Source organism: Pleurodeles waltl, chromosome 6, assembly GCF_031143425.1.
Source record: "Pleurodeles waltl isolate 20211129_DDA chromosome 6, aPleWal1.hap1.20221129, whole genome shotgun sequence".
Classification (NCBI taxonomy): domain Eukaryota; kingdom Metazoa; phylum Chordata; class Amphibia; order Caudata; family Salamandridae; genus Pleurodeles; species Pleurodeles waltl.
In genome coordinates this window covers 724168038-724195051 of record NC_090445.1, presented here as the reverse complement: position 1 = coordinate 724195051, position 27014 = coordinate 724168038, and the positions used below count along the sequence as shown (strand labels likewise).

The following is a 27014-nucleotide window of genomic DNA, read 5'->3' as shown; positions in this document are numbered from 1 at the left end:
ATTCTGAAGGTAACGTAATTTCGAAGGAAGCCCTACGAAGTGGCGTAAGAGTGACATGAGCAGTCGAAGATTTTAAACTACTCTACATTGTCACTATATTAAGTTAACCCTCCTAATAAAAAATATTAAAATTTTACTTTGGGTTGTTGTGTCTGAAAGCCTTCTACAACTACCTTTTGCTTTCTGTATTGCCCTTTGAATTATTTTATTGAACCTTCATGGTCTTCATTTTACTTCTGAGTTAAGAGGATTAATTTCCTTAAAATGACATTTACTGAACTTGTATTTGGTTGTTGTCTAGGGGCACATTGCTGCATATATGCTTGAGGTGTATCACTGTCCCTGTCTAGGTGTTTTATTTTGTTAGTTTGCAGGAGCGGCTGGCAGCAAGCAGAAGTGGCGGGCGGTGCGCGGAGGAGGGGGCGGTGGGGAAATTAAAATAAAACATGATTTTAAAAAACTCACCTTAACGTTGCGCTACGCTCCGTTCCTCCGTCTCCTTACTGTAGGCACAGCCTTCCAGCCTGCCCTGCGGCCAATCCTGACGCTGCTCAGAGCAGCGTCAGGATTGGCGGGGAGAGCCCAGGCAGTGCGAGCCCAGGCAGACTGGGAGCCCGTGCAGGCTCTCTCCAGCCCAGCAACCATGTTGCTGGGCTGGAGAGAGCTTACTGCACATGTTTGGCCAGCTCGAGACGGCCGGCCAAACATACATGAGCAGTGAGGTGGAGTACTGTGCACTCCTCCTCACTGCTCGTCATCTCTGTGACTCCGCCCCTTTAAAAGAAGACAATAATAGACAAAGTTTATTATCGTTTTCTTTTAAAGCTATTGCAGCTTTTGCTGCTGGCGGGGAGGAGAGGCAATGCTCCTCCGCCCTAATGGAGGAGCCACCCCTGCTAGTTTGGATCTGCAATAGCACTGTATCTGGGCAGAGAAGTGCAGGTGGGAGGGTGATGTGGGTTCATCTTGGGAGGTTGAGGAAGAGTCTGGCTGCGACATTCTGTATTGTCTGTTGTCTTTGGAGGAGTTTCTTCAGAGGAGCTGGGCTTTGATTCCTGCATAGAGAGCATTGCCGTATTCCAGTTGGCTGGAGATGGTGCATCTGGAGCCTTGGGATAGCAATTTGAAGGACAAAGCAGGCAAAGAATGAAGAATTAGGAGAAGGAGAAAGAGTCGATCTACGCTTAAATGTTTAACTTGTTGTCCAGAATGATGCCTAGGTTTCTGGCTGGTCAGGTAGGAACGGAGTGGGTCTGAGCTACCTGGCGACCATATAACCAGCCTCAAAATGAGTTCCTAAAACTTTTTGACTTTGATGTTTCAAACTCCTGATTTTGTCGTGAAAAAGCTCACTGTTTCTCATTTGCATTCCTAATCATAAGTATTGTGAAACGAAATGTGCATTTTTGTGTGTATCTACTTTGTTTTGTTAAGCGCTACTTCGTAGCTCAGCGAATGCCCACATCGTGAAAATAACTGGTTTTGCCTGTATGCATATTCCAATTTTAGTAATCCAATTTTTAAAAAATGCAGCCCGTGATAACATATTATTCCGAACTTTACACTCGCTCGTTAACCTTTAACTTAATCAAATACACGATTTGACAGAGGTTGGCAGCCGAGCACCAATCCCGTTTAGCCACTATTTTCCGTAGCATGTGTCTGTTTTTAATTTCCTGCGTCTCATTCGATGTTGCAAGGGCATCTTCGACTGAAGTGGGTGTAATCGGGGCCGAAGGGTAGCCACTTCCCCATGCAACCGATGATGTGCCTGTTCCGGGTCCAGCAGCACCTCGCAGAGCAGAGAGGCGGCCTCCACCGATGCTTTCAGCTCGGATCTAGGGCTTGACAGCTCTGCTGTGAGCTGTCGGGAAGGGGCGGAGCGGCGTGCGTGTGGGAGGTGTCACGGGGGTAGGCGGGAGCAGGAAACACCGAGGCTTCTCGAGGAGCAGCAGGCCTGGCTTTGAGGGACCATGGCTGCGGTCGCCGATACACAGCTGATGCGGACTGTTGGGCTTATCGGTAAGGACACTTGGCGCTCCTTTGGAGCAGGGTGGGCAGATACTTCCCTGCTTAACCCCGTGTCGTGGCATTGTGTGTGTGCACTCTGGAAACACTCGCTGCATTTAGATAGCATTGATTGTTTATGGTGTCACTTTTGTGTTCTCTGGTGAAACTGAGCTCTCACTTATTTGTACTGTGGTGAAATTTAGGGTCTATATTAATCAACTCACATGGCTCCATAGGGTGTCGCAACTCTTTTTCTCTGATCATAGTAGCTGGAGCATTTTGTCATACTAGATGTATGCTTTTAGTTTGCATCTGCCTACATTAGCGTACATGCCAACATTTTGAAAGAAGAATGAGCGATATTTTGTGGAAAAATGGGGGAACTTAATTTTTCACATTGATATACGTTGGTGCAAGTATAGTTTTGCGTTGGGAGACTGCTAAAATACAACCATTTTTAGCTAACAAGTTGTGAGTCTCTCGCCTCAATCGTGACTATTTACATTAATACATTTGGGATGTGGGGAAAATAATTTACTTTCCCCCATTAACTTGCAGTGGAGTGTGGGATGACTAATGCGGGAGAAAGCTACAATAGTATATTTTTTTTACCTTACAAAAATGGAAATCTCGCTTCAAAATAGAGTAGTCGCATGTATATATCTGGCACTACTTGGATATAAGTTCTGTCCAATTTGTTTTGTATTTTAATTTACGTAGTGTTTCATACCCCTGACGAGGGTGGTGAAACGTATTTGCAGATGGGTAGCACACTGCTCTCTGAGAGCTGTGGGTAGGTGAGTATGGGCCTTTCTTGAGTACAATGTGGTTATTGTTTTGATCTTGTGGGTAGAACCAGAATTACACTCTTTTTGTGTGTTGTTGCTGTACGTGCGCATGAATTTGAAGTAAACATGACAGATTGGATACTTAAATACTAGATGATAGTGTATGGGTACATAATATAGAAAGTGTGATAATTGTAGAGAATATCGATTAGTCTTGAAATGCTGATGCATCTTTAACATTCTTCAACAAAATATTGGACAGTATGACCGTTTTGGTCAGTCAAGTAAATTAGTTATGTTTTAATATAAAAAATTATGTAAATTGAAAGTCTGGGTAGAGCTGCAACTTTGGTGGAAGAAGATTTGACTTGAGTTATTTGAAGCATCCAGTACGATTAGAACATGTGTTCTTTTGCTACACTGTAGATCTCTTCATTACCTCATAATTCATTTTGACTCCCATGCTATTTCTGGCTCAGTGCAGTAACCTTTTGCTATTTACATCTCAATTTAGACATTTACTTGTAGAAAGGAAGGGAACAGCATAACTTGCTATGCAAAGGTGACTGCCTTTGCTCATTTGTATCTGTTAGGATGGGCATCTCACTTCATGCCAACGTGGACGTTCTTTCAGTGTCTGAGCTTTGAAACTACATGTCATTTCTATCAGGTGAGTTAGTTTAATTAGTTCCTATGGTAATGAAGTAAGACTTCAACATTCAAAATGCATTAGTTTATTATATGAGTGCCTAGGACTGCAAACATTATGATTAATTCATGTTGGGCGTTTTGCCCATTAAAGGCACGGAAACCCAGCTTGTAGGCCCAGCTGATGTCTGATCCCAGGTCGACATTTTCCCAATTTCCTTACTTGGGTAGGACTCAATTCTATTTTGTCTTTCTTGTCAGAGTCGTATCCTTTTACTTGTTTGCATGCTTCAAGAGCTACTCCTAATAGTCAATATCTTGTCAGCCTGCTTCAGTGCTGTGTCTCTTTCCCTGATGACATGATTCCAGTCAAAATGCCTATAGTTGCTCTACATCGAATCCAGTCTTATTGCCCTTCTTCTTTTATCAATCCTTAGGGCTTTTCCTCAACACCGTAAGCCATTTGCAAAGACCATGATACTGGACGTTGCGTTGATAACCTGATGACAACAGAATCATAAAAGCTAAGGTCTGGGTGTCTGCTATCAAATTACCACACACAATAATCAATAAATGATCGCCATGCCAAAAATGCTTTGTCATCCGTCCACAGCCTTCCCCACTCAGTTTCACCCCAGGAGACTCATTTTGGTGATCCTTCAAGGATTAGCCCTGATACTGATTAGTAGAAAAGGTTAGGTACAGTGGTTTGTCTAATGTCGGGTCATTTCGAACATCTGTTGTCATCTTCTCCCTCTTTATGGGTTGCTCCTTTTTATGAAGACGTGGATTCCTAATACATTTATGAGTGAAAACTCCCACTGTGCCTCTTGCTGCTGTGCCTGCCCCAGTTAGAAGAGTTATATTCTGAGTAGATGAGAGTGTGAGATTATGGAATGTGTAAAAGAGTTCGAGGTCACTCTCACCATGAGGAATTAAATGAAGTGAGAGCCCCTCTACTCATCCTTCATTGGCAGCCCACACCGCCACTGTTAAAAGCAGAACAGTCCACAATTCTCCCAGCTGCCTCCACCACCACCCCAGCTGTCTCTGTCTTCAATACTAGTACCACCATCCAGGTAATGACCATCAGTATGAGCAAGGAGGTGTTAAGCCACATATAGCAGGAGAACATTCTACCCATTATCCAGCTGTTGAATTGTGCTGTGGAGAAGGCTGTCCTGGAGACTTACGGCAAATCAGGGCCCAAGAATCTCTCATCACCAGAGACCCAGGCAAACACAACTACTGCTGCACCTGTTATGTTAAGTGCATTATAGTGCAGTGAATGACCGTAATATCTGAGGTGACCCAAGAGCTGACACAGCAGAAGATCATCATGGAGGCATGGCAGGTGTCTGTCCCTCAGATCTACCAGGAGACTATAAGTTACTGTCTGTTCTGACTGGTGTGGAACATCCTAAGGGAGAAGGCTATATCTGTGCAGTAAGACAGGGTCATGGATAGACCAGGTAAATTGCAAAAAGGCAAGTATAGAAAGAGTCCACCTTCAGATGCTAGTCCAGGCAATTAGAGACAGGCCGTCACCCTGTCTTAGATAGTACACTTTGCTGCCTGGGATAGTACACAGCGTCTGCCAACCCTTCTTCCTAATCCCGACAAGTGTCCGCAGCAGGGTTGAGGAGGCAGTACGGCCATACAGTGCAATTCCTCTGAGTCACAGGAGGATACTGGTACAAATAAGATAGACCAGTGTTAAAGAAGTAACTTATGGCATGGCTTCGGGGTTGCTGGTGTTTGGCTGGGTAGTTGGATAGAGCAGCCACGGAATGAGAAAGTTGGCATTAGCCTGTAAGTTGCTAAGAGTTAGCGTGGGTTTAGGATGGCACAACAAGGGGATACGCTGGTTGGGGCTGATGTGGGCGATTGAGCTGCTCAGGAACAGGGTCTGTTGGGTAGAAGAATCACCTCTAAAAACTCAATTTTTCAAACTACACACTTTTATGCTATGTGTTGTTTATAAATAAAGTTTTTATTTTTATGTATGTTAGTTGTGTATTTGAGCCGTTCTCCTTGTCTGGCATTCACAGATGTCACTTCTCTTAAGTGTTGTGCAGCATGCAACAGATTAGTCCTGTTTGAAATATCTTATTAGGTTTGCACATGTGTGCTCTACCACTGCAGTGCAAACACCATAAAAGTGCAGTGAATAATCAAAATCCATGCTCAGTTGGTGCCTGTATCTTATCGTATAGTTTCTCTTGTGAAGTCATTGAGTTTAACAGAGGAGCAGTGAGCCAGGACATGGGGATTATCCAGAATTACCTACATGGAAATCACATTTTCTGACAATACACATCAGCGTGGTCATGTATGTTTGTGAAAAAATGTGAAGACGTTGTATAATTCATGATGCAAGCAAGGGCAGAGCCATTCACAGATGAGAAGGCAAGCACAACCTCATGCATTCAGGATACATATTAAATTCCTTTGTCATTATGATTTGACATGACCTTCAATATAATATTTAATTTATTGTGAAATGCATTTTCTTGGAAGTGGGAGGAGTGATCATCGCGTAGCCAGGAGTATGTAGCTTTTCTCCTGCTCATGAAGTCATGTGTGGAACCCAGAAACCTCACCAAATGGTGTGTAAAGCACAGGTTTGCTACATAAACCATCTGCATAGATAGTGTGCTACAGTTGCAGAACACTCACCCTAGGGCATTGGGAATAACCAGTGTTTTGTGGAAGCCACATGTGGCTTCTAGCAGATTAGTGAAAACCTGACATTGAATGCAATGTTCCTCAGACAATGTTGCATTGTGTCCGAGTTTTTTGAAAATAGGGCAATTATACAAGTGAATGTGTGACACGTGTAACCATTGTTTTCCTTTTTTGAGTTCACGGATGAAGTGGTAGTTTGCACTCCTGGAGCAATATTCCACATTGTTTTCACCTTCGGAGTTTACGCACATGTGAAACATGGATCCTTTTGGGGATGACAGGAACAAAGTTTTTTTCATGAGATGTTTTCTGGCAAGAGAGATATGGGAACTGCTACTGACAAAACAGCTAAATCATCAGTAGGCATGAAACATAAATAAATCAGTTTAGAGAAATTAAGGAAACAAGGACTATCTCGATGGTGGGATGCTGCTGTACTTAAAAAGTACATGTCAGACAAGAAGGTACCAAGTGGACTAAAGGTTCTCATTTTTTTCTTCCTTTGATGACCTCTTACCAAAGCATTTGTCAGAATGGGAACAGGTTCTGTTTGAGGCATCTTATGTTGAGGCATGATTTTGATAGGTCATGCTGAAGAAAAAGAACGTCTTCTCAAAGAAATTAAGGACCTAGAACAGGAAATATTGGCATTGAATCTCCTGGAAGTAAAAGAAAAAAATGGCAAGATGCTCAAGGAAGTACTTGCTAAACACCAAGAATATATTACGGAAAATAAACTAACAAAAATATGTAGGGATGACAACAATTACAAGAACAGGCGGATCTATACTTTCTTCAAAAAATATAATGGCACTTCTATTAAGATTACCAGCATTGGCACTGACCTTCAGGTCTCAGGGAATGAGTCTGAATGTTACATTACCTCTTGGGAAACTAGGAACAACGGGTCAATTAGTGATGCCACCAGTAATGGCACCAGTGTTAATGATTCTACATCTTCTTGTTTTTTCCGGGAGGCAGAGAGATACACATTGGGAAATCGGAGATAACTTTCCAAACAAAACACACAGAAATAACTAAAGCCACAATAAGAGGAGGAACAGAAACAAAAGGGTACTACTGGGGTTTAAACGAGGACCAGAACCAAAACCCAGAACACTTGGGAACAATGTCTATCCTGGAACGGAATGCAGCTACAAACAATGAACCTAATCGAACTATATCTATTGTGAATAACCAATTGTATCAGGCACTGAGTCACCCACAGAGAAATGTTAGGATACATGGATAGATAGATTTTTACAACCTTTTGTAAAAATAAATTCATCATTTATACTAGATAAGTAAGATATAATTAATAAACTGGAGGGTGTTCAATGGTCAGCTAATATGACATGGGTGACATTAGATATAAACTTATTATATACATGTTTACCGAAAAACATTGGACTGGAGGCCATTCGGCATTTCTTTTCAAGTAGATCAGCATCATATAAGGAGCACACATACATGTTGGTAGATATGATAGAGTTTGTTTTGGAAAATAATGTTTTCCTGCATGAGGGCCAATGGTTTCAACAAGCTCAGAGTGTAACCATGGGTTCTTGCTTTTTACAGTAATATGCAAATCTCTATATGGGCCTGTTCGAACTTAAACATATATGACAGAATGCTCCCCAGCATTTGACAGATCATATTTTCTTTTGGGGACAATATATTGACTACATTATCCTAATTTGGACAGGGTCAGAATTCCTGATCTTAGAGTTTTGTCCCTATCTTAATGATAGCAATTACAACATTTAGATGACACTTGAATTTGACAAACACGCCATCTGTTTTCTGGCCATCCAAATATATATCAGGGAGGGGAAATGCACACAAAAATTTACAGCAAACCAACAGCGTGTAATGCTTTGCTACACATCACTGTTGCTCACCCTCGGTCCCAGCTGATTGCCATACTTATGGGGAAATGTCATGGGTAAAAATAAATTGTAGTGAGCCAGATGGCTATGAGAAGGAACTGGATAACTTGATGAGTAGGTTCCTGCAAAAGGGACACTCAAAAACAGTCCTGTCTAGAGCTAGAAGAAGATATCTAAGACCCCCAGAGATGCTTTGTTAAGAAAACAGCATATTTTGTAGCACCAAAGGGGGATGCACCATGATTCTGTTTCGTACACTATATATCTGTGATAGCAACACAATTTATAAGATCCTCTCCAAACTGGCATGCATAATTTTTCCCAAACCTAAACTGGTTCATAAAAGGGGAGTGACAGTCAGGATATGGTTTGCAGTAGTTTCCTATCATCCTTGACCATGGGCAGTGATACATTGTTACCCACACCACCCAAGAGTTTCTTTAAGTGTAGTAACAGCTATATGTGTAGCCTCACTTTGCACGAAACATATGAGTTTAGCTTCAATGATGGTAGAGCATTTAAGATCAATACATTTATTAATTGTAACAGCAGATATATTGTTTTCCTAATAAGTTGCTTATGCAAAGTAATTTATGTGGACAGTACGATTCGTATACCAAGTACCAAATGTCACTGTAAAAGAGAGCTGCCAAATGATTCACTTCCACCACCACTAATGGGGCGCATGTAACTCACAGATATGGATTTTCATTTCCGTGTGGGATCACATTACTTTGATTGCACATTTTCTATCAGCCTCACTGCATATTATGGCTTCCGCTTTTATTTCCACCTGCCTTTTTCATACGCTTCTTGATTTTTTTTAAAAGTTGTTTTTTAAAATTCCTTATAATTTTTAACTCTGAGCATTTCTTAATTCTCCCTTTAATCGGAAAATACATTTCACAAAAAAAGGTTTGTTATTATTGTTCTCTGTTTACGGACTGTGCTGGTTTCCTGGGAGTTTTTAATGCCACTTACAGATGGTGGTTCAACAAAGATTGAGTCTGTATCTCGGTGTTGTCCTTTTTTTCAGTTTTCTTCTAATTCGAGTTATCACTGGGTTTCAGTGGGCCATTAAATGGCCCAGTAATGTATTTCTTCTATCCTTGTTATGTAACACACGGAATGCAGGCAGCGTCACCATCGTATGGGCCGGCCTACACTATGTAGTCCTTACAGTCCAGCAGGCACGGTACATCATTTTTGTTTGTGGTGAATAATCTTGATGAAGCTGTTATTATCCTTTGGGTGCTAGTGGTTCAGGTATTTATATAAGTGGGGTTGCACGGACTATTGCAAAGAGCTGTCATTTTTGGGGCTGTTTTCATACCAATGGAGTCCGCTATACATTTCTTACTATGGTTTCCTGTTTTTTGATTGTTTGGAACCATTGGGGCTGTGTCCATAGTACATCAGAAGGACCTTAGGAGTATTGCTAACGCACTGTGTTTTTGTGCAACTATAAACGCGTTTACACCTATTGTAATATCATTTTGGTTGGTTATACAAAAGTGTTTAATTGTGTGCAATTTAATATTTTATAATATTCTAAGATGTTCACTCTAGATATATCGTGTCTTTTAGTATGTTTTTTCCACTATGGAATATACAATTTCAAGGGGCTATTTATATTTTTTGATGATTTATTTGATTATATTTGTCTACAGATTGTCCTCTGGACCTAACAAGGTACAGGGACGGGCAGCTGCTTTTTACTGATCCTGATGATCATTGGACTCCTAGGATTATTGGGACATATCGCACGCTGTCACTTTTACAGCAATTTATAGCTTGGGAACACATTTGGCATGAGGTTGTTAAAAGCCATTAGTTGTTTTGTCAGGCTCTACCAATGCGGCTAGAACAGGTGTTTATTGACTTTAAATTGCGCTTTGATTTTCTTTTTTTGTGATGTAGGGAATACGTTGTGCTTTGTAAGGATTACGAGTGATCATCATGGACTTGGAAGAGTATTGTCTCAGAGAACATTTTGATTTGGGTAATTCCTGTACAACGAAGGTTATAATTACCTGGGTAGCATGTTACTACCGTTTGTTTTCAGTTTTTTCTTTATTGCACATGCATGATGCCTCCTATAGATCTTTTTCACTCTTTCTTGTTTTTCCTTTGCACACCATTTGTTTCTCACAACAACATGGGTATCTTGTAAGTTACAGTTAGAGAGCAGCATTCGGGTGTCTCACTTTTACATTTTGTCACTCTTTGGGTGTTCTCTACTGTTGGTGTAGGGTGGGGATATACATTTACTTTTTCTTCATGATTTTTATCCTTCTGTGGGTGCTAATTACTCGATGGACAGGTGCACGATTTTTCATTGATTGGTATATGAAAGTTTTTAAATCACGTTTTTTGTTTTGTATTCTTTTTCGTTTCATTTTTACATTCATCAACCTTGAGAAAGTCCCATGAGTGGGACGAAACACATTCCGGCTGAGAATTTCTTCACAAATATCATCGTTCTGCATGTATCCGGATGAGCTGTCAAGTTGAAGACAACTACATTGACAAAATATTTGTAAACTTTGGCTACCGCTGATTTGAACTGTATTTAGTGAAGAAGTAAAATTAATTTTTATACATCACATGAAGACTTGGATGACTATTCTGATTTCATATTATGTCAATAACGAATATTAAATTACTTTGAAACTATATGTGATTAGAAGGCAATTAGTGAGATTGGGCTCATCATTTAGACTCACAGTGCTCAGCTACACAACTAATTTGTCAGTTTTGAAAACCGTGTGGAGGTCTATTAAATTAAGCAGAACAATTTCAAACAAGCATTTACAATGCAATTGGTCTTGCATTTGCTTGAGTTAGAGTTATTGCTGTTGTAAATGGATAACTGGACTTTTCTTGCCACATAATTCCAGATGCCCTGCAAATACCTAAAGGGCTAGCAGGCCTACTGGAATATTATTTCAAACAAGGCCCTACAAAAACACAAACTGCTCCCAGCTGTAAAACAAAAGTTCCAGCCATAAGAGAGCTGGATGGTGTGAGGGGTTATTATTTTGGGGTCCCCACTAACCTAGTGTGGGGATAAAGAGAGGATGGCCTAGACGGAAAGACTGCTTTGTACTGTCATTATTGAAAGGGTGCACTACAAGAGGTCCTTGGTATCGGGCTCTGTCATGTTTAAAGAACCAGAAATAAAATGTTTTTTGACAGTAGAAACGACCATGAGTGATGAAGAGCAGAAAAACAATTTAAAACAAGCATTTGCAATACAACGGGTCTCGCGTTTGCTCATGTTAGAGCTGATCGCGTTGTAAACTCCTAACCCGACTTCTCATCTATCTGCAAAAGTGCTTTTATGTTCGTAACCCAAAAAAGTGAAATTAACTGTGTAAAGCGCTCGACTTCTGCCAAGCGAAATCGCGCTAGGAAATAGAGGAAAAAGTAGTCCACGATCCGACAGAAAACAGCGAGCCTCACATGTTTTCTGTACTTGGTCGCTGCACTCGAGGAGGGCTAACCACCGGAAAAGGCTTGACATGTACATGCCTTCCACTAATGAAAGCAAGCAGATTTTACTAGGCAAGCCCACAAACCAATCAAACACACTGACGTGACGTCGACAGGGCTCCGAGCTCTTTTCTAAGAACTAAAGCGTCTTGCTGCGATACGCATGCGCAAGCGCATGCAACGTAGGCTCGACCCTAAAAAGGAGCAGGGTTTATTTGGGACAGCGATAATGACCATAGGCCAAATTGTAGGATAATGAGCCACTAAGTAGTGGAAGTCAGGCTCTAAGAAGGGGAGCTTGGTACAAGTGGTTTGAATAACAGGATAGGAGAAGCTAGACTTAACTGGCGGTCATAGAAATGATTGAGCAAAAGACTCAAAAGGGGTGTAAGCTTTCAATAAGAGAGTTAAAAATCACACAGTGGACACAAAAAAAGTCTCCACTGTGTCAACAGGAACACCGAGGTCATATCCTTAGCGTTCATTTATATAGGTTAAAAAGAGTTTGAAAACTATTCCACGTACATAGTAGTAGGACTATAATTGTGCATCGAGCAAGGGGCGCAGAGTGACTTAATTGACAATGCTCACCAAACTATAAAGTATAGACAATGAAGCACAAACTAGAATTAAATGCAGCGTTGGCACATAGCACCACATGAGTTAAATTGCTTTGTGCTAGTGGATGCCACTTAATTCTGCATAGAAACACATACAAATTTGAATTTCCGTGTGTTCTCTCTGAACATCGGGCATTTGTTAAATGTAATGTAACTTGTAGAGAGATAAGGTAAAACATCGCTAAGTCCTGAAAAAAACTAAGGCACCCTTTAATGCCAATTTATATGTCAACACATTCTTCGAGGCTTACTCCTTGTCTGGCCTCAATTGGACTATGCTGGTTACAATAAATTTGCTGAAAGTAAAAATTAACCTCTGCCGGATGGCACATAATCATGTGGAAACTTTAACAACTGGCAGTAAAAAGAATGGACAGATGTCAGGGCATGAGGAATCGAGGGGGCACTGAGACCATGGACAGTGTTGATGGAGATGCTGGATATAAGGTTGGTAATAGGAGATTTATAGAAGAGATCCAGATATGAGCAGCAAGCTGGATCGGGCACTGAAAAGGAAAGGGCAAACTCTAAAAGGTACGTGAAACAAACTCACCGGACTCATCAGTCACACACAGGGTATTCACCATCTTGGAATCCCATCCACATCCGGCCAGTGCCTCTGGTCGCCGGGAAAGAGGGCAGAAGGAGGACGAGTGTGGAACACTAAGAAGCTCAGTCGCCATATCTAAATTGTACTTTGCCACAAAGAGCCCGAGGGTACACAGGCGAGCCTCCACAAGGACATGCTAATGGGTCCGAAGCACGAGTCAGATTCACAACAATCTGCGAAGCACACAGTTAACACATGGTTGCCATGCTTATTGTGCTTTCTTCACAATGGTGATGCAGAAGTGGGGCACTGGTGGGAGGGGTTATTATTTTGGGGTCCTCACTAACCTAGTGTGGGGACCCAGAGATGACCTAGACAGAAAAAGTGCCTCGTGCTAAACGGTTTGGTGGTGGTCCCATTGTGTTAGTACCACCATAGGTGTTATAAGCAAAAAAAATATATGTTTTAAAGAAATGCGCTACAAAGTACTATGGGGCGAGTTTCCTGAGTGCAGTGAATATTTTAATATCGGCTCTTCCGCTGTGCCACAAGAGCCGTGTTGAGGATTTCTGTGTTTTTTCTAAAGCATTTACCAATTACAAGGGATTTTTGAAAGCCGTGGAGCGCGAGGGGGAGAGGCAAAAACAAAACTGAAATGACTCCTATTAGGTAACAGTGTGAACTATGTGACAAGTGCTCCAGTAGTACTGATTGAGCTTGCGTTGTGCGTGCCATGGAGCGGGATGCGAATGAGAGAGACAGAAGAAAAAAGTAGTTAATCCAAGCTGAAGTATATAGGTAATCGTGCAGTAATCCATGTAACCGGGTCACCCTGCAAGGTGTAACAAAAGAGCGTCAAGGCGTGACAAACGTAAAGCATTTACCAATGACATGAAGAGATTTTTCAAAGGCAAGCCTAGGAACGAATGAATGTGATAGGTGTGAAGTGGGTGTGGTTAAAGCCCACAGATAGATAACAACAGGTCAGAAAAGCACCAATTGTATGCTGCTATGCTCAACCTAAAAAATGCAGCGCTGCAAGTAGTTTCTCTGTCTAGGAGTTAAGACTGCCGTTGGGCACTGTCCAGCCAGCTACTCTTCCTCCAGCAACATACTAAATCAGCATTAAGCTCTAGTAAAAAAATTTGTGAGGGCTGTATTTACGGATCTGTGTGATTGGTTGGAGTCACCTATGTCTTAGTTGTGTTCAGGAGTTTTTTACTGATGTGTATGGACCTGGTGTACGTTGATAGGGTTACAACAAAATATTTTGTTGAGCTGTTACACTTTATTTACTAAGAGTTGTTGTGGTTTTGTTTATTTTCCAAATTGAAAAAAATACATATATGGACGTTTGTTTGTTTGCAGTCATTTAGCACCTTGCTTTTAGTTTCAGGTGAATTTTTTTAGACAGTCCATGTATTTTGCTGTGGGCATTGTTTTGCTTTCCTTCTCTTATCTTATGACGAGCTTACAAAACGTCTCTGGAATGCACTTCTTAGTTTAAAGAACACATTTATTATTATTATTACTTTACCACGAGGTTTCTGAAAGACGAGATTAGTAGGTTGGAAGCACACGTTTAAAAGTAGTCGCAGCAATGAAAGCAAAATATATCAAAGTACTTTTCAATTGCAATGTACACAGCAAATACATGTGATTATATTACAGCATAACTTCAAAGCAAAGAATAAAAGTCTAAATTGCATCACCGTAGGGCCTATCACTGCTTGTCATCTTTCTCATATCTTCAAGTTGATGACTTCAGTTCAACTGCGAGAAAGAGACTTTCCACCCAAATGGGAGCCAGACAGCTGACGTCCGCTCCTGACTGAAGTCCTGGAAGATCTCTCCTAGCTGCTGCCCAGGGCCACCTTTAAAAGCAAAAATGCTGGCTCAGTGTGGGAACCAAATAAGTTTGGAGAGTGGCCAAGTCTCCAAACTTCACTCGTTCCCAGGCTGGATTGAGAGGTAAACACAAAATCTACGCTCTCTTATCAGCTAGGGTTTGGTGTGAATTCAATACGAAAAATACAGCTTGGTCAACCATGTGGAAAAACACAGCTCATCTGCAATGTCTCAACTGCAATGCCTAACTCCACGTTAAAGCCAATAGGCAGCTAACCTAAATACCAAATGTAATGTCTAATGCCATGTTAAAGCCAATAGGCAGCTAAACTGAACACAGAATGTAATGGCTAATGCCATGTTAAAGCCAATAGGCAGCTAACCTAAATACCAAATGTAGGGGGTCATTCCTACAATCCGCCCGCCGAGCCAAGCGGGAACCGTCGAATGACCGCACCGCGGTCAAAAGACCACGGCGGCCATTCTGGCTTTCCCGCTGGGCCGACGGGCGACCGCCAGAAGGCCGCCCGCCGGCCCAGCGGGAAACCCCCTTCTACGAGGATGCCGGCTCCGAATGGAGCCGGCGGAGTCAGTGGGGCCCTGTTAGGGGGCCCCTGCAGTGCCCATGCCAGTGGCATGGGAACTGCAGGGGCCCCATGACACCCGTTACCGCCATCCTGTTCCTGGCGGTGAAAACCGCCAGGAACAGGATGGCGGTAAGGGGGTCGGAATCCCGATGGCGGCGCTGCAAGCAGCGCCGCCATGGAGGATTCCCTGGCCCAGGGGTAAACCGGCGGGAAAACGGCGGGAAACCGCCGGTTGCCCTTTTCTGACCACGGCGTCAGAATGGCCAAGGAAGCACCGCCAGCCTGTTTGCGGTGCTTCCGTCATTTTAGCCCTGGCGGTCGCCGACCGCCAGGGTTAGAATGACCCCCGTAATGTCTAATGCCATGTTAAAGCCAATAGGCAGCTAACCTAAATACCAAATGTAATGTCTAATGCCACGTTAAAGCTAATAGGCAGCTAAACTGAATACAACATGTAATGTGCTACTGGTGAACATTGAGCAACTAATATGCACAGTGGTGAAACACAAAGTCATTGGTCAAACACAATTAATGGCATAACATCTCCACCCTCTGACCAATTAACTTTGTTTACATACCTCTTATTTCAAACAAAAACAACAACAACAAAAAACATTATAAGCAAATCAGATTTGAATGATAAAAGCAATCAATGTAAAGCAATGGAAGTGGATTAACATATTGATCTCATAACCTTTCACATCAGATACATCTACAATGAAAAGACTGAAGCTTATATACTCTGATTGGGATAATAACTGATTGAACAGTGTCTCTAAAACAGCAAGTTGATGTAGCATGAGTTCTACTCATGTAAAGGTACACGGTCCACCTGAAAGGTTTGCTGGAATGTAAGCAAAAGTCAAAGTTCCACACGAAAAAACACAGACAGTTAACTGGTAAGGTTGCTTAGTTTCAGTGGAAGAATGTAATCAAACAAGTTGACAAACTTTATATTGATCCCATGTAGAACTTGAACTGAAGGTGCCAGTTGCTCAAAATAGATCCATGGGGTTTGTACTTTAATCAATCAGGTTCAGGTTGGGGGGGCGGTCCCTCCCCCGACCCCACACGCACACACCCGAAGGGAGACCACACAGCACACTCATGGTCAATGGCGAGTCGTGGTAGGATCTGCAAAAGAAAAAGTATGACTTCTTGCAAATAACATTTGTCATCTGAAATGTGCCCTTCTTCTTCCTTTCCTTGTTTTATAATCAGCAGGACGTTATTGTGACTCTTTGTAATAAGTTCCGCAGGTTCTGGAGGGTCATTTGGGGATTCAACCCACACCTTAACACTGAGGTTTTTATCTGCTGCACCACAGCTTCCCTTTCCTTGCACTGTCAGAAGGGCTGGGGCAGACTCCTTCCTTACCAAACCCCCATTCACTGCACTTATGACAAGTTGGACAATTCTGTCTCCAATCTGTATGAATGAATCATCAGATTCTTTTCTAGTTATCAGAATAACTTTGATTTTGACTTGGTAATCTGCAGCAATCACTCCCCCTAAAACCTGATCAATTTGCCATATCTGTGCTGGTAACTTTCGTCTCCACAACTGATCTTTGACTGTTTGTGGGACAGATCGTTGTTGTGTGTGCTGACAAATAGGACATTGCAAAATCACAGTTTTTATCAAATTTAGGGGAATGTGCATCTCTCTAATCTCTGCACCACCTGCAAGTGGCTTTTTCTCCCAGATGTCCACATTTCTGGTGCACCCACTTAGCCATCCCCACTAAGTCAGAATTCTGGGTGGACACTTCTGTCTCTCAATTTTTTCTCTTTAACATCTGCAAGGGGATTGAACCAGTTGTGTACAAGCCATGTGGAAAACCAAACGGCTAATCCATTGGCAGTGAACCAAAAATCAGTGTAAAAATGACACATCTCAAGCAGCTCTTGCTTTAAAGTCTGACACACATTGTACAACTCTGCATATTGTTTACTTTTTCCTTCTCCTGTGGTAGACAACAACTTTTCAGTAACTGGATTGTATAACACTGCTTTCCATTGTCTTTTAGTACTCATGCATTTCAATGAATCATTAGTCAAACAAACAAGCTTTTTATCCTCAGGGGACAAGAATTCAAATGGTGCACTCAATTTCACTGGTGACTCTTTTGCCTGTGGTACCTTCTGCACCCTCTCCTCATCCTGTACAGGGGTTTGTGACACCTGTTCGTATAGGGCTGCAGTGACTCTAGCCCTGTCTTGCATGTACCAGATCCAGTGTATGATACTAGCCTCCTGTGCCTGTCCTATACTGTGAGATTTAGGTGAACTCATCCCCCACTGCATGCTTGATATTTCAGGTTTCAGAATTACATTATCATTTAATGTCATTTGCTCAGTATTCACTAGAGCCCAATAACAAGTCCAAAAGCTGTTTTTCAAAAGGAGTACAGCGCTCCACAAAGTCAGATAGTTTTCTAATCCAAAGCTCCAGGGGCACTCTTGTCTTCCCCTGATTCTGATTTACATGTAAATCAGTATTTCCCTCTTGCACTGCGCACAAATCTAAAGTCTGTTGACTCAGATGAGGGCTATACTGTTTCCAAAAATCAAACAAGCTTGTGAAACTTGGTGTCTCTTGCTTAGTGCAAATAGTAAGAAACTCTAAAATCTTTTGTTTTACCTGTGACAACATCTGTCTATTTTCTGGATTCCACTGAATTCCCAGAAACTGCACATTTTGCGACAGTACTGCTGCCTTGTCTGAATTAATTTTAAACATGGTACTTTGCAAAAGTGGTCTGAATATAACATTCTCAACTTTGTTCTAATTTAATCTGTTAAGGAATGCACTTCAACTGCCAACAACCGTGGGCTGCTCTGCTGACTGTGATCTACGTTCTGTTCAAGAGGCTCACACTGGCCACCACCTTTTTTTAACCTCCTCATTACTGGAATGGGAAAAGCCAGATTCTTCTTAAACAGCTTCATTATCTTGCAATAATTTGTTCTGGCTAATTTGCTCACGTAAATTCTTATTTTCATGTTCTAACTGCCTGCATCTCGCATGCATTTTTTTGTAAACAGACAAAAGTATCCAAACCCTTCTGTCAAGAACAAAAGGGACATCCTTCCTTTCAAAAGGCACATTTTCTAAATATGAAAACACTTTTGCTTTATCAAAGCACTCATCCCAAGACTCACAAAGTCCTGATAAACAAGAAAACATGTTTCTCACAGCACCATAAGGCAGATTAACTTCACATGCATTTTCAAACATGGTCTGCCGTGCTTCTTTAATTCTCTAAACAACAAAAACAATTACACTTTTAAATAGTGCACTTCCAAGCCCCAATTCGACTCCCAGACTGCCGACTACGCCGAAATGGTTTTGCTTTCCTTCTCTTATCTTATGACCGAGCTTAGAAAACTTCTCTTGAATGCACTTCTTAGTTTAAAGAAGACATTTATTATTATTATTATTATTATTACTTCACCACGAGGTTCCTGAAAGACGAGATTAGTAGGTTGGAAGCACACGTTTAAAAGTAGTCGCAGCAATGAAAGCAAAATATATCAAAGTACTTCTCAATTCCAATGTACACAGCAAATACATGTGATTATATTGTAGCATAACTTCAAAGCAAAGAATAAAAGTCAAAATTGCATCACCGTAGGGCCTATCATTGCTTGTCATCTTTCTCCTATCTTCAAGTTGACTCCGGTTCAACTGTGAGAAAGAGACTTTCCACCCAAACGGGAGCCAGGCAGCTGACGTCAGCTCCTGACTCTGAAGTCCTTGAAGATCTGTCCTCACTGCTTCCCAGAGCCACCGTTAAATGCAAAAATGCTGGATCAGTGTGGGAACCGAATAAGTTTGGAGAGTGGCCAAGTCTCCAAACTTCACTCGTTCCCAGGCTGGATTGAGAGGTAAACACAAAATCTACGCTCTCTTATCAGCTAGGGTTTAGTGTGAATTCAATACGAAAAACACAGCTTGGTCAACCATGTGGAAAAACACAGCTTGGAAAAACACAGCTCATCTACAATGTTTCAACTGCAAAGCCTAACTCCATGTTAAAGCCAATAGGCAGCTAACCTAAATACCAAATGTAATGTCTAATGCCATGTTAAAGCCAATAGGCAGCTAAACTGAATGCAGAATGTAATGGCTAATGCCATGTTAAAGCCAATAGGCAGCTAACCTAAATACCAAATGTAATGTCTAATGCCATGTTAAAGCCAAAAGGCAGCTAACCTAAATACCAAATGTAATGTCTAATGCCACGTTAAAGCCAATAGGCAGCCAAACTGAATACAACATGTAATGTGCTACTGGTGAACATTGAGCAACTAAGATGTGCAGTGGTGAAACACCAAGTCATTGGTCAAACACAATTAATGGCATAACAGCCATCCAGCTTGTGATTGCTGGGCATTTTACCACATACAGTGTTGGTGTGTGTGGTTTTACCAGATGTGCTTACTTCATGCAATAAAATCCCATACACTTTAATTGCATATCTTAATGCATGTAGCAAAATTACCCACAAACGTATTCAAGTTAATTAATTTTTTACGGTGGATTTTGTCCAAATCAATGCTTTACAACCTTAAATGAATGGAGTAGCAAGGAGGGCCCTTTTGAATTTCATGTTTGTTCTCTGCTGACCTTTAAAGCATTCCATATCAAGACAATTCCCATCTGAACTATTTCCATTTATATCACCTCTCAGTCCTTATGCCCTTACACAGCCCATTTAAAGGTCTGACCAGTTCACATAAATTAATCCCCATGCAGTCAACTTCATACCTGCTCATCCACCAGTTAGACAATTTACACCCAGACTACCATCAAACAGTACATTCACAATATATTCACTCCTACCCTGACTAGGTCTCCTTTAGATCTTTTCCTCGCTAAGTCATTGATATCCATTCCATTGCTTTAAGTGTGAGCCAGACATGAAACAGGCAACTGTAATTAAATGTACTCCTCTTTTAAACTTGACTGTGTTGAACTTTACCTGTGTCCCCTATCACAGAGCTGCCATGAAAACACCTTATTAAAATAGAATTACAATGGATAATGCTCCCTGTAGAAATTTCTCCAGATAGATAACCCACCCAAAATCTATCCCAATCAGATTATTAGCCTCTCAGATTTCTCCCCAGCCAGTCTATTCCCCCAGGCCACCTCCCACCTCAATTTTCCTCCATGTATACCACCAGCCACACTGATCACATATCTCCATTCCACACTGTTACCATCTCTCCTCTTCCAAATCACTAGAATCCACTGGACAGCGAAATCCCACTCAGGCCATACCCCATTCGGAACATTTATACAACACCATTGCCTTCTCAGCCAGCCTAGTCATAACCCATTCATCTAGTCAATTCCACAGTCAGATCACTCTCTTGTCAAAACAGTTCCTTCCAGACCAGGGGCCTTGGGCCAATGCTGAGGATTAGGAAGATGGCACTAGTTATCTATTGGGGTTTAAGGGCGATGTGCACTGAAGCAGTAATCTTTCTGGTTGAGAGGCCTTCCTGAGATGTTTGGACTCTCTGGAAGTTAGCCAGATGCTAAAATATGGGGACTTTAAAAAGTTCATTTGGTAAGTCATGAGGTGTAGATCATTGTGTTGAGTGGCAAGGAATCCTTTGAGTGAGAAGGACAGATGTATAGTTTACCAAAGACACAAGTCATTCCTATGCCATGGGAAAGCAAGATATAGAGTTAAGCAAACTTAAAAGGGGTTTATGTTATTAAGAGGCAGTGGACAAACATGATGCATGCTGTACCTAGATGTACAAGAGGTGCTAGTCATTGTGCACAGTTGATAAGCAAGGTGTATAGTTTAAACAGGAACAAAAGGAGCAAATTATTCAAATGGAATGACCAAATAAGTAAACAATACTTAAAATATCACACACCACTAATGATGGGAAGCTATACAATTGAAACAGCAAGCTCCTTCAAATATCTTGGCTTGACATTGTCCATCCAGCTCTTCTGAAAAAACACATCTGGATAAAGCCCACACAAGAGCATTTGGAACAGCAAAAGGCATCATAAGGTTCAGCAAAGACATGGTGATGTGGAACTAACAATTCCTGAAACAGTCTTACAAGCCAAAGTAGGAGGAATTCTTTGTTGTGGTACTGAGATCTGGGGTATCTTAGTCAACATGTCAGTCAGAGGATGATTTGAAAGAAGAAGCTGTAAATGGGTTCGTTATCGGAATGATGTAAGATATTGGAAGAATGCGACTGGCACCACTATTTGAGGGAATAATAACTGTTTTATTTAAAGTTGGCCAATTCTCTCTTGTTTCTTTCCACAAGATTAGCCCTATTTTCTATTTCCCCAAAACCCTGCTTGGGTTTTACAGTCTCTGGTGGTGTCTTGGTTCCGTCTTGAGGCGGTCTGGTTTTTCCGTCCTCCGATCTCCCGTATTCCCAAAAGAAAAAGAAAAATAAAAGTAATCAGGTAAGTGAATAAAGTAGGGGTAAGACAAGGGTTCAAACAGGGTTAGTAGGGTGGTGTGGACTAGGTAGGGCTGGTGCTGGTGGTGGGTATCACTCTGTGGTATTGTGCCCTTATTTCCCTTTTACTCCAAAAAAAAAAACCCCTTTCTCTTCCTTTTCTTAGGGTTTCTCGGGTGGTGTCCCTGTCCGTGGGTTAAAGCAGTTTAGGTCCCCCTCTCCTTTTCTGGTAAGTCCCCTTCTTTCACGAGGTCTTCCCGTCCTCCCTTTCTTCCCCCCCCTTTTCCTCTTTTCCCTGTCAGCCAGCCTGACAGAGTCTGCCAGGCAGGGTATAGACGTACCTGGGAGGGCCACGTCCCTCCCGGGGCGCGGCCGGCACGTGGGTGATCTCCCGATTTCTCTTCGTCTGGGCCGGGAGTTGCCCAGTGGTTCCTCCTTCCTTCGAGGCGTCCTGACTTCTGGGTCTCTTCCTCCGTCCTGGGCACTCGGATGGCGGTGCTTCCCCTCGCTGCAACCGACTCTCCGACCTCGACGGTGTCCTTCTCTTCCTCCGGCCCCCTGGTGATGGCGGTTTCCCTTTCCGTTGTCGGCTCTCCGGTCACGGCGGTCTCTTTCTCTTCTTCCGATGCTCCGATGGCGATCTCCTCACTCCGGCTTCCCCGCGTTCTCGGCTCCTCCTTCTTTTCTCCCGATCTCTCTCGTCCGTCTTCTCTTCTGATGTTTATGACGCCCTCAGCGTCATACGTCATGGCAGGGAGGTTTCCTCTCGTGCCCCCGGGCCATTGTGTTCCTCCCCCGACAGGTGTTTGGGAGCTGCGTTCGGCGGCACTCCCGTTACACATCCCCTCCCTTGGATGGGGCTGTTCGAGCCCCCCAGGTCCCGGAAATCGAGACAAATAGTCTGCTTGTCCCATAAGGTCTCCAGGGAGATGGCAAACCTGGAAGGAGAAAGGTTGTAGCTCCATAAACCATCTTAAAATGCGAACGTTGGTGTCCTTATACCTCGAGAGCCAGGTAAGAGGGGCGTGGTCGGTATATAAAAGGAAGGACCTCCCTAGGAGATAATATTGAAGGCTTTCAACAGCCCATTTAATGGCCAGGCACTCACGCTCTATTATGGGATAGTTCTGTTCCCGAGGAAATAGCTTACGACTAATGAAGACCACCGGATGGCTTATCTCATTTTCATCTTTTTGGAACAGTACTGCACCCAGGCCTACGTCCGAGGCATCCGTTTGGAGATGGAAGGGACGACTGAATTCAGGGCATTTTAATACGGGTTGCGTGGTTAGGCACCGTTGCAAGGTACGGTAGCTATGTGATTGTGGAATGGTTAGACTTGTGATGTTCTTGGGTTGCCCCTTCCTCAAGAGGTCAGTGAGGGGGGCGGCCACTGTAGAGTAGTGAGGTATGAATCTTCGATAATACCCCACTAGTCCGAGGAAGGATCGGATCTCTTTCTTTGTGGTGGGTGCGCTTATACGTAAAATGGCTTCTATTTTACTCATTTGGGGCCTGATATTCCCCTTCCCAATATGATAACCCAGATAGGGAATTTCATTGAAAGCCAGTCGGCTCTTGGAAGGATTGGCGGTCAATCCGGCCACCGACAGTGCTTTAAAGATCTGTCCTACATGGTTTAAATGGTCTTCCCAGGTTTCGCTATGAATAACGATGTCATCCAGATAGGCGGCCGCGTATCTGGTATGTGGTCGTAATATAGTATCGATGAGTCTCTGAAAAGTGGCGGGGGCTCCATGCAGTCCAAAAGGGAGTACCTTAAAGTGATATAGACCGGAAGAGGTGGAGAACGCCGTTTTTTCTTTATCGGCTTTAGCTAAAGGAATCTGCCAGTATCCTTTTGTTAGGTCTAGGGTAGACATGTATTTGGCTTTACCGAGCCGTTCTATAAGTTCGTCTACCCTGGGAAGAGGATACGTATCAAATTGGGACACGGCATTGATTTGTCTAAAGTCGATACAAAAGCGTATGGATCCGTCCGGTTTTGGCACTAACACCACCGGGGAGCACCAGGGGCTTTGGGACGGCTCTATAATATCCAAATCTAACATCCTTTTTACCTCCTCTTCAACTATGACCTTCCTCGCTTCGGGAATGCGATAGGGACGTAACCGGATTATTTTACCCGGTTGGGTTATAATCTGGTGGTGGATTAGCTCTGTTTTACCTGGAACAGGGGAAAACACGTGGGGGTGCGCATTAAGGAGTTGGTTTAGTTGTTGGTTCTGTTGCACTGTTAACTCCGCATTTCGGAGGGGTATATCGCCCTTTGAGGGGGGGTCTGTGGGGCACCACCCTATTTCTAGCTCTTTTACTGTGTTAACTAAACAGTTTATATTTTGGTCTACTTGAGATTCCTCCCATCTTTTTAGTAAGTTAACATGAAAGATTTGAAATCGGTTGGGATTAGTCGCGAGTTGTAGTTTATAGGTAACCGGAGTTACTGCTTTTATTATTTTATATGGGCCTTGCCATTTTGCCAAAAGTTTATTGTCTGAACTGGGTAAAAGCACTAATACTTGGTCTCCCTCTACAAAAGATCTCATTTGAGTGTTCCTATCGTAATAACGCTTTTGTTTCTCCTGAGCTTTTTCCATGTGCCCTCTCACATCTTCCCATATCGTTTGTAGTCGGGACTTTAACTCACTGGTGTACTCTAGGAGAGGTTTTTCCCCGCTTTCGTCTTCCTCCCATAACTCGGCTGCCATGTCTAATAGGGTCCTAGGCTGTCGCCCAAACAGCAGTTCGAATGGACTATGTCCTGTAGATGCTTGTTCATGGGTTCTGACGGCATATAACACTAGGGGAAGTTTCTTGTCCCAATCTTTACCTGACTCGGAGATCGCTTTCCTCAGAAGGGTTTTCAGGGTGCGATTATACCTTTCTACTAGTCCGTCTGTCTGGGGATGATAAACCGCTGTCCTTATCTGCCGTATCCCTAATAATTGACAAATCTGAGCCATCAAGTTGGACATAAACTGGGTCCCTTGGTCCGTCAATATTTCTCGGGGAAACCCTATTCGTGAGAAGAAACCTATCATGGCGTTGGCGACACTTTTAGTGCTAATACTAGTTAGGGGGATAGCTTCCGGATACCTAGAGGCGTAATCGACCAATACTAGAATGTAGCGGTATCCCTTGGAAGACGGTAGGAGGGGCCCGACTAGATCCATTCCTACTCTAGAGAACGGTACGTCAATAATGGGAAGAGGATGTAGGGGTGCTTTTTTCCTGGGTCCGGGATCTATCAACTGACATCTAGGACATTGCTGACAGAACTTTCTGATATGGGAAAAAACCCCAGGCCAGTAGAATTTCCTTAATAGGTATTCCTCTGTTTTTTCTCTCCCGTAATGACCCCCCCCCCGGCTGATTATGGGCTAGATGCAACACCTGCTGCCTATAGGGTTCGGGAATCAGTAACTGTTTCTTTTCCCCTCTCTCGTTACTGGTGATTCGATATAACAGATTTTTATTGATCACAAAGGAGGGACCCTTATCATCTATGGTTCGAGGTTTGGCACTTCTCCAGGCGTGGATCAAACTGGGATCGTCCCTTTGACTACATCGGAAGGGCGGAAGACCAACGAGGGCGAATACCTGTGCGTTATCTCTGTCGTGGTTTGTGTCCTCTCTTCTATAGGACTTCCTGGCTTCTCGTTTTTCTCTTTTAGTGGGTTTATAGCGGGTCACCGGGGCTGTTATGGGTAATTCAGAAAAAGGGGCGCTTCCCAACCAGGCATCCAGGTCTCTCTGTGTGCTGTCCAAAAGGATCGGAAAGTCTTTAAAGTCTGTTCCTATTATGGCCTCTTCCACCAACTGTTCAACTACCCCCAGCCTTATGGGGGTATTTGTTCCTTCCCAAAAAAGGGTAGTCCATATTAGGGGATATTCTCTTGTTTCCCCGTGAATACAACATATGGATACTGTGAAACCTGGGTCAAGTGTATGCTCGGCAATCAGATCCGCTCTGATTACGGACTGACTACATCCGGAGTCGATGAGCGCTAGTGTGTCCCTCCCGTTAATGGACAGTATCTTTTTGTATTGGGTATCTTTCCCCCCCGTGTAGAAAACCCGGCCTCTCGTAACCCCTATTTCCATGGGTTCGGGTTTGCCGGACTTCAGCGGGCAAAATCGGGCAATGTGTCCCCATTCCCCACAACTAAAACACTGGGGCTGCTGTCCAGAGGGCTTCTCTATCCCTCGTAACCTTCCCGGTTCCTCTATCGGCCTTTTCCCCGAGGCTGCGGATTGTCCCGTGTTTTGCCTAACTGGTTGAGGTAACAACCGCGGAAGGGGTGTTTTGAATTCGAGGGAGCGGTGGAAAGCACAGGCCAGCTCAATGGTAGTATTCGTGTCGGGGTTCGGGTGTTGCTTGATCCAATGGCGAGTATTGGCGGGTAGGGCGTCTAGATATTGTTCTAGGAGAACGGCCTCAATAACATCTTCCCTATTCGTCCCTATGGGTCCAAGCCACTTGAGACCTAAATCTTTGACCCTAAAATATAAAGCTCGAGGGTTCTCAGAGGGGCCCCACCTGGCCTTCCTGAAGCGAACCCGATAGTGTTCTGTATCAAAGCCGACCCTTTCTAGGATGCTCTTCTTGATGTCCGGATAGGGTGTTGTCCCACCCGGGTTAACCGCTTGATATGCTGCTTGGAGGGTCCCGGTTAATAAGGGAGCGATATATTGACCCCATCTGTCCTGCGGCCAGGTGGCTGAAATGGCGACGCGTTCAAAGTTAGTAAAGAAGGCGTCGGGGTCTTCGCCTTCCTGATATCTCTGCAAAACGGAACTAGGTACATTTGGATGTACCCGAGTTGCTGCAATGGTATCCGTCAAAGTCTTTATCGCGTTGTCATGTACCAACTGATTGTTGGCCATGATAGTAGCCTGACTTTTAAGCGCGTTTTGCAGGGCCTCCCTTTCCACCTTGGCTGCCTTCTGTTGCTCCTCCCATACAATTTGCAGATGGCGTTGCCCCTCAGCTAGTTGCTGCATCATATCCGCCATTGTGGGCACCCCCTCCATTTTCTAGGGTTCTCCTGTCGCCTGTTCCAATATCCCACTTCTGACACCACTGTAAATGGGTTCGTTATCGGAATGATGTAAGATATTGGAAGAATGCGACTGGCACCACTATTTGAGGGAATAATAACTGTTTTATTTAAAGTTGGCCAATTCTCTCTTGTTTCTTTCCACAAGATTAGCCCTATTTTCTATTTCCCCAAAACCCTGCTTGGGTTTTACAGTCTCTGGTGGTGTCTTGGTTCCGTCTTGAGGCGGTCTGGTTTTTCCGTCCTCCGATCTCCCGTATTCCCAAAAGAAAAATAAAAATAAAAGTAATCAGGTAAGTGAATAAAGTAGGGGTAAGACAAGGGTTCAAACAGGGTTAGTAGGGTGGTGTGGACTAGG

The 27014-nt window shown here is 43.1% G+C and overlaps 1 protein-coding gene and 1 long non-coding RNA gene across 4 annotated transcripts in view; both read left to right on the top strand.

Annotated features, from left to right (window-relative positions):
- The first annotated feature begins 1704 nt into the window (after positions 1 to 1704).
- DENND10 (DENN domain containing 10) overlaps positions 1705 to 27014 on the top strand; it is a 176658-nt gene continuing 151348 nt past the window's right edge. Inside the window, exon 1 of one of the 3 annotated variants that reach the window (XM_069239242.1) lies at positions 1705 to 2022. In XM_069239242.1, the coding sequence (XP_069095343.1) occupies positions 1974 to 2022 (49 nt within the window). In that variant the 5' untranslated portion in view covers positions 1705 to 1973. The remainder of the gene's footprint in view (positions 2023 to 27014) is intronic. The other 2 variants (XR_011204890.1, XM_069239243.1) reach the window with 2 other exon arrangements.
- LOC138302030 (uncharacterized) lies at positions 9943 to 10629 on the top strand. Its single transcript, XR_011205230.1, has 2 exons — positions 9943 to 10025; positions 10449 to 10629. It is a non-coding gene; the product is annotated as an uncharacterized lncRNA (long non-coding RNA).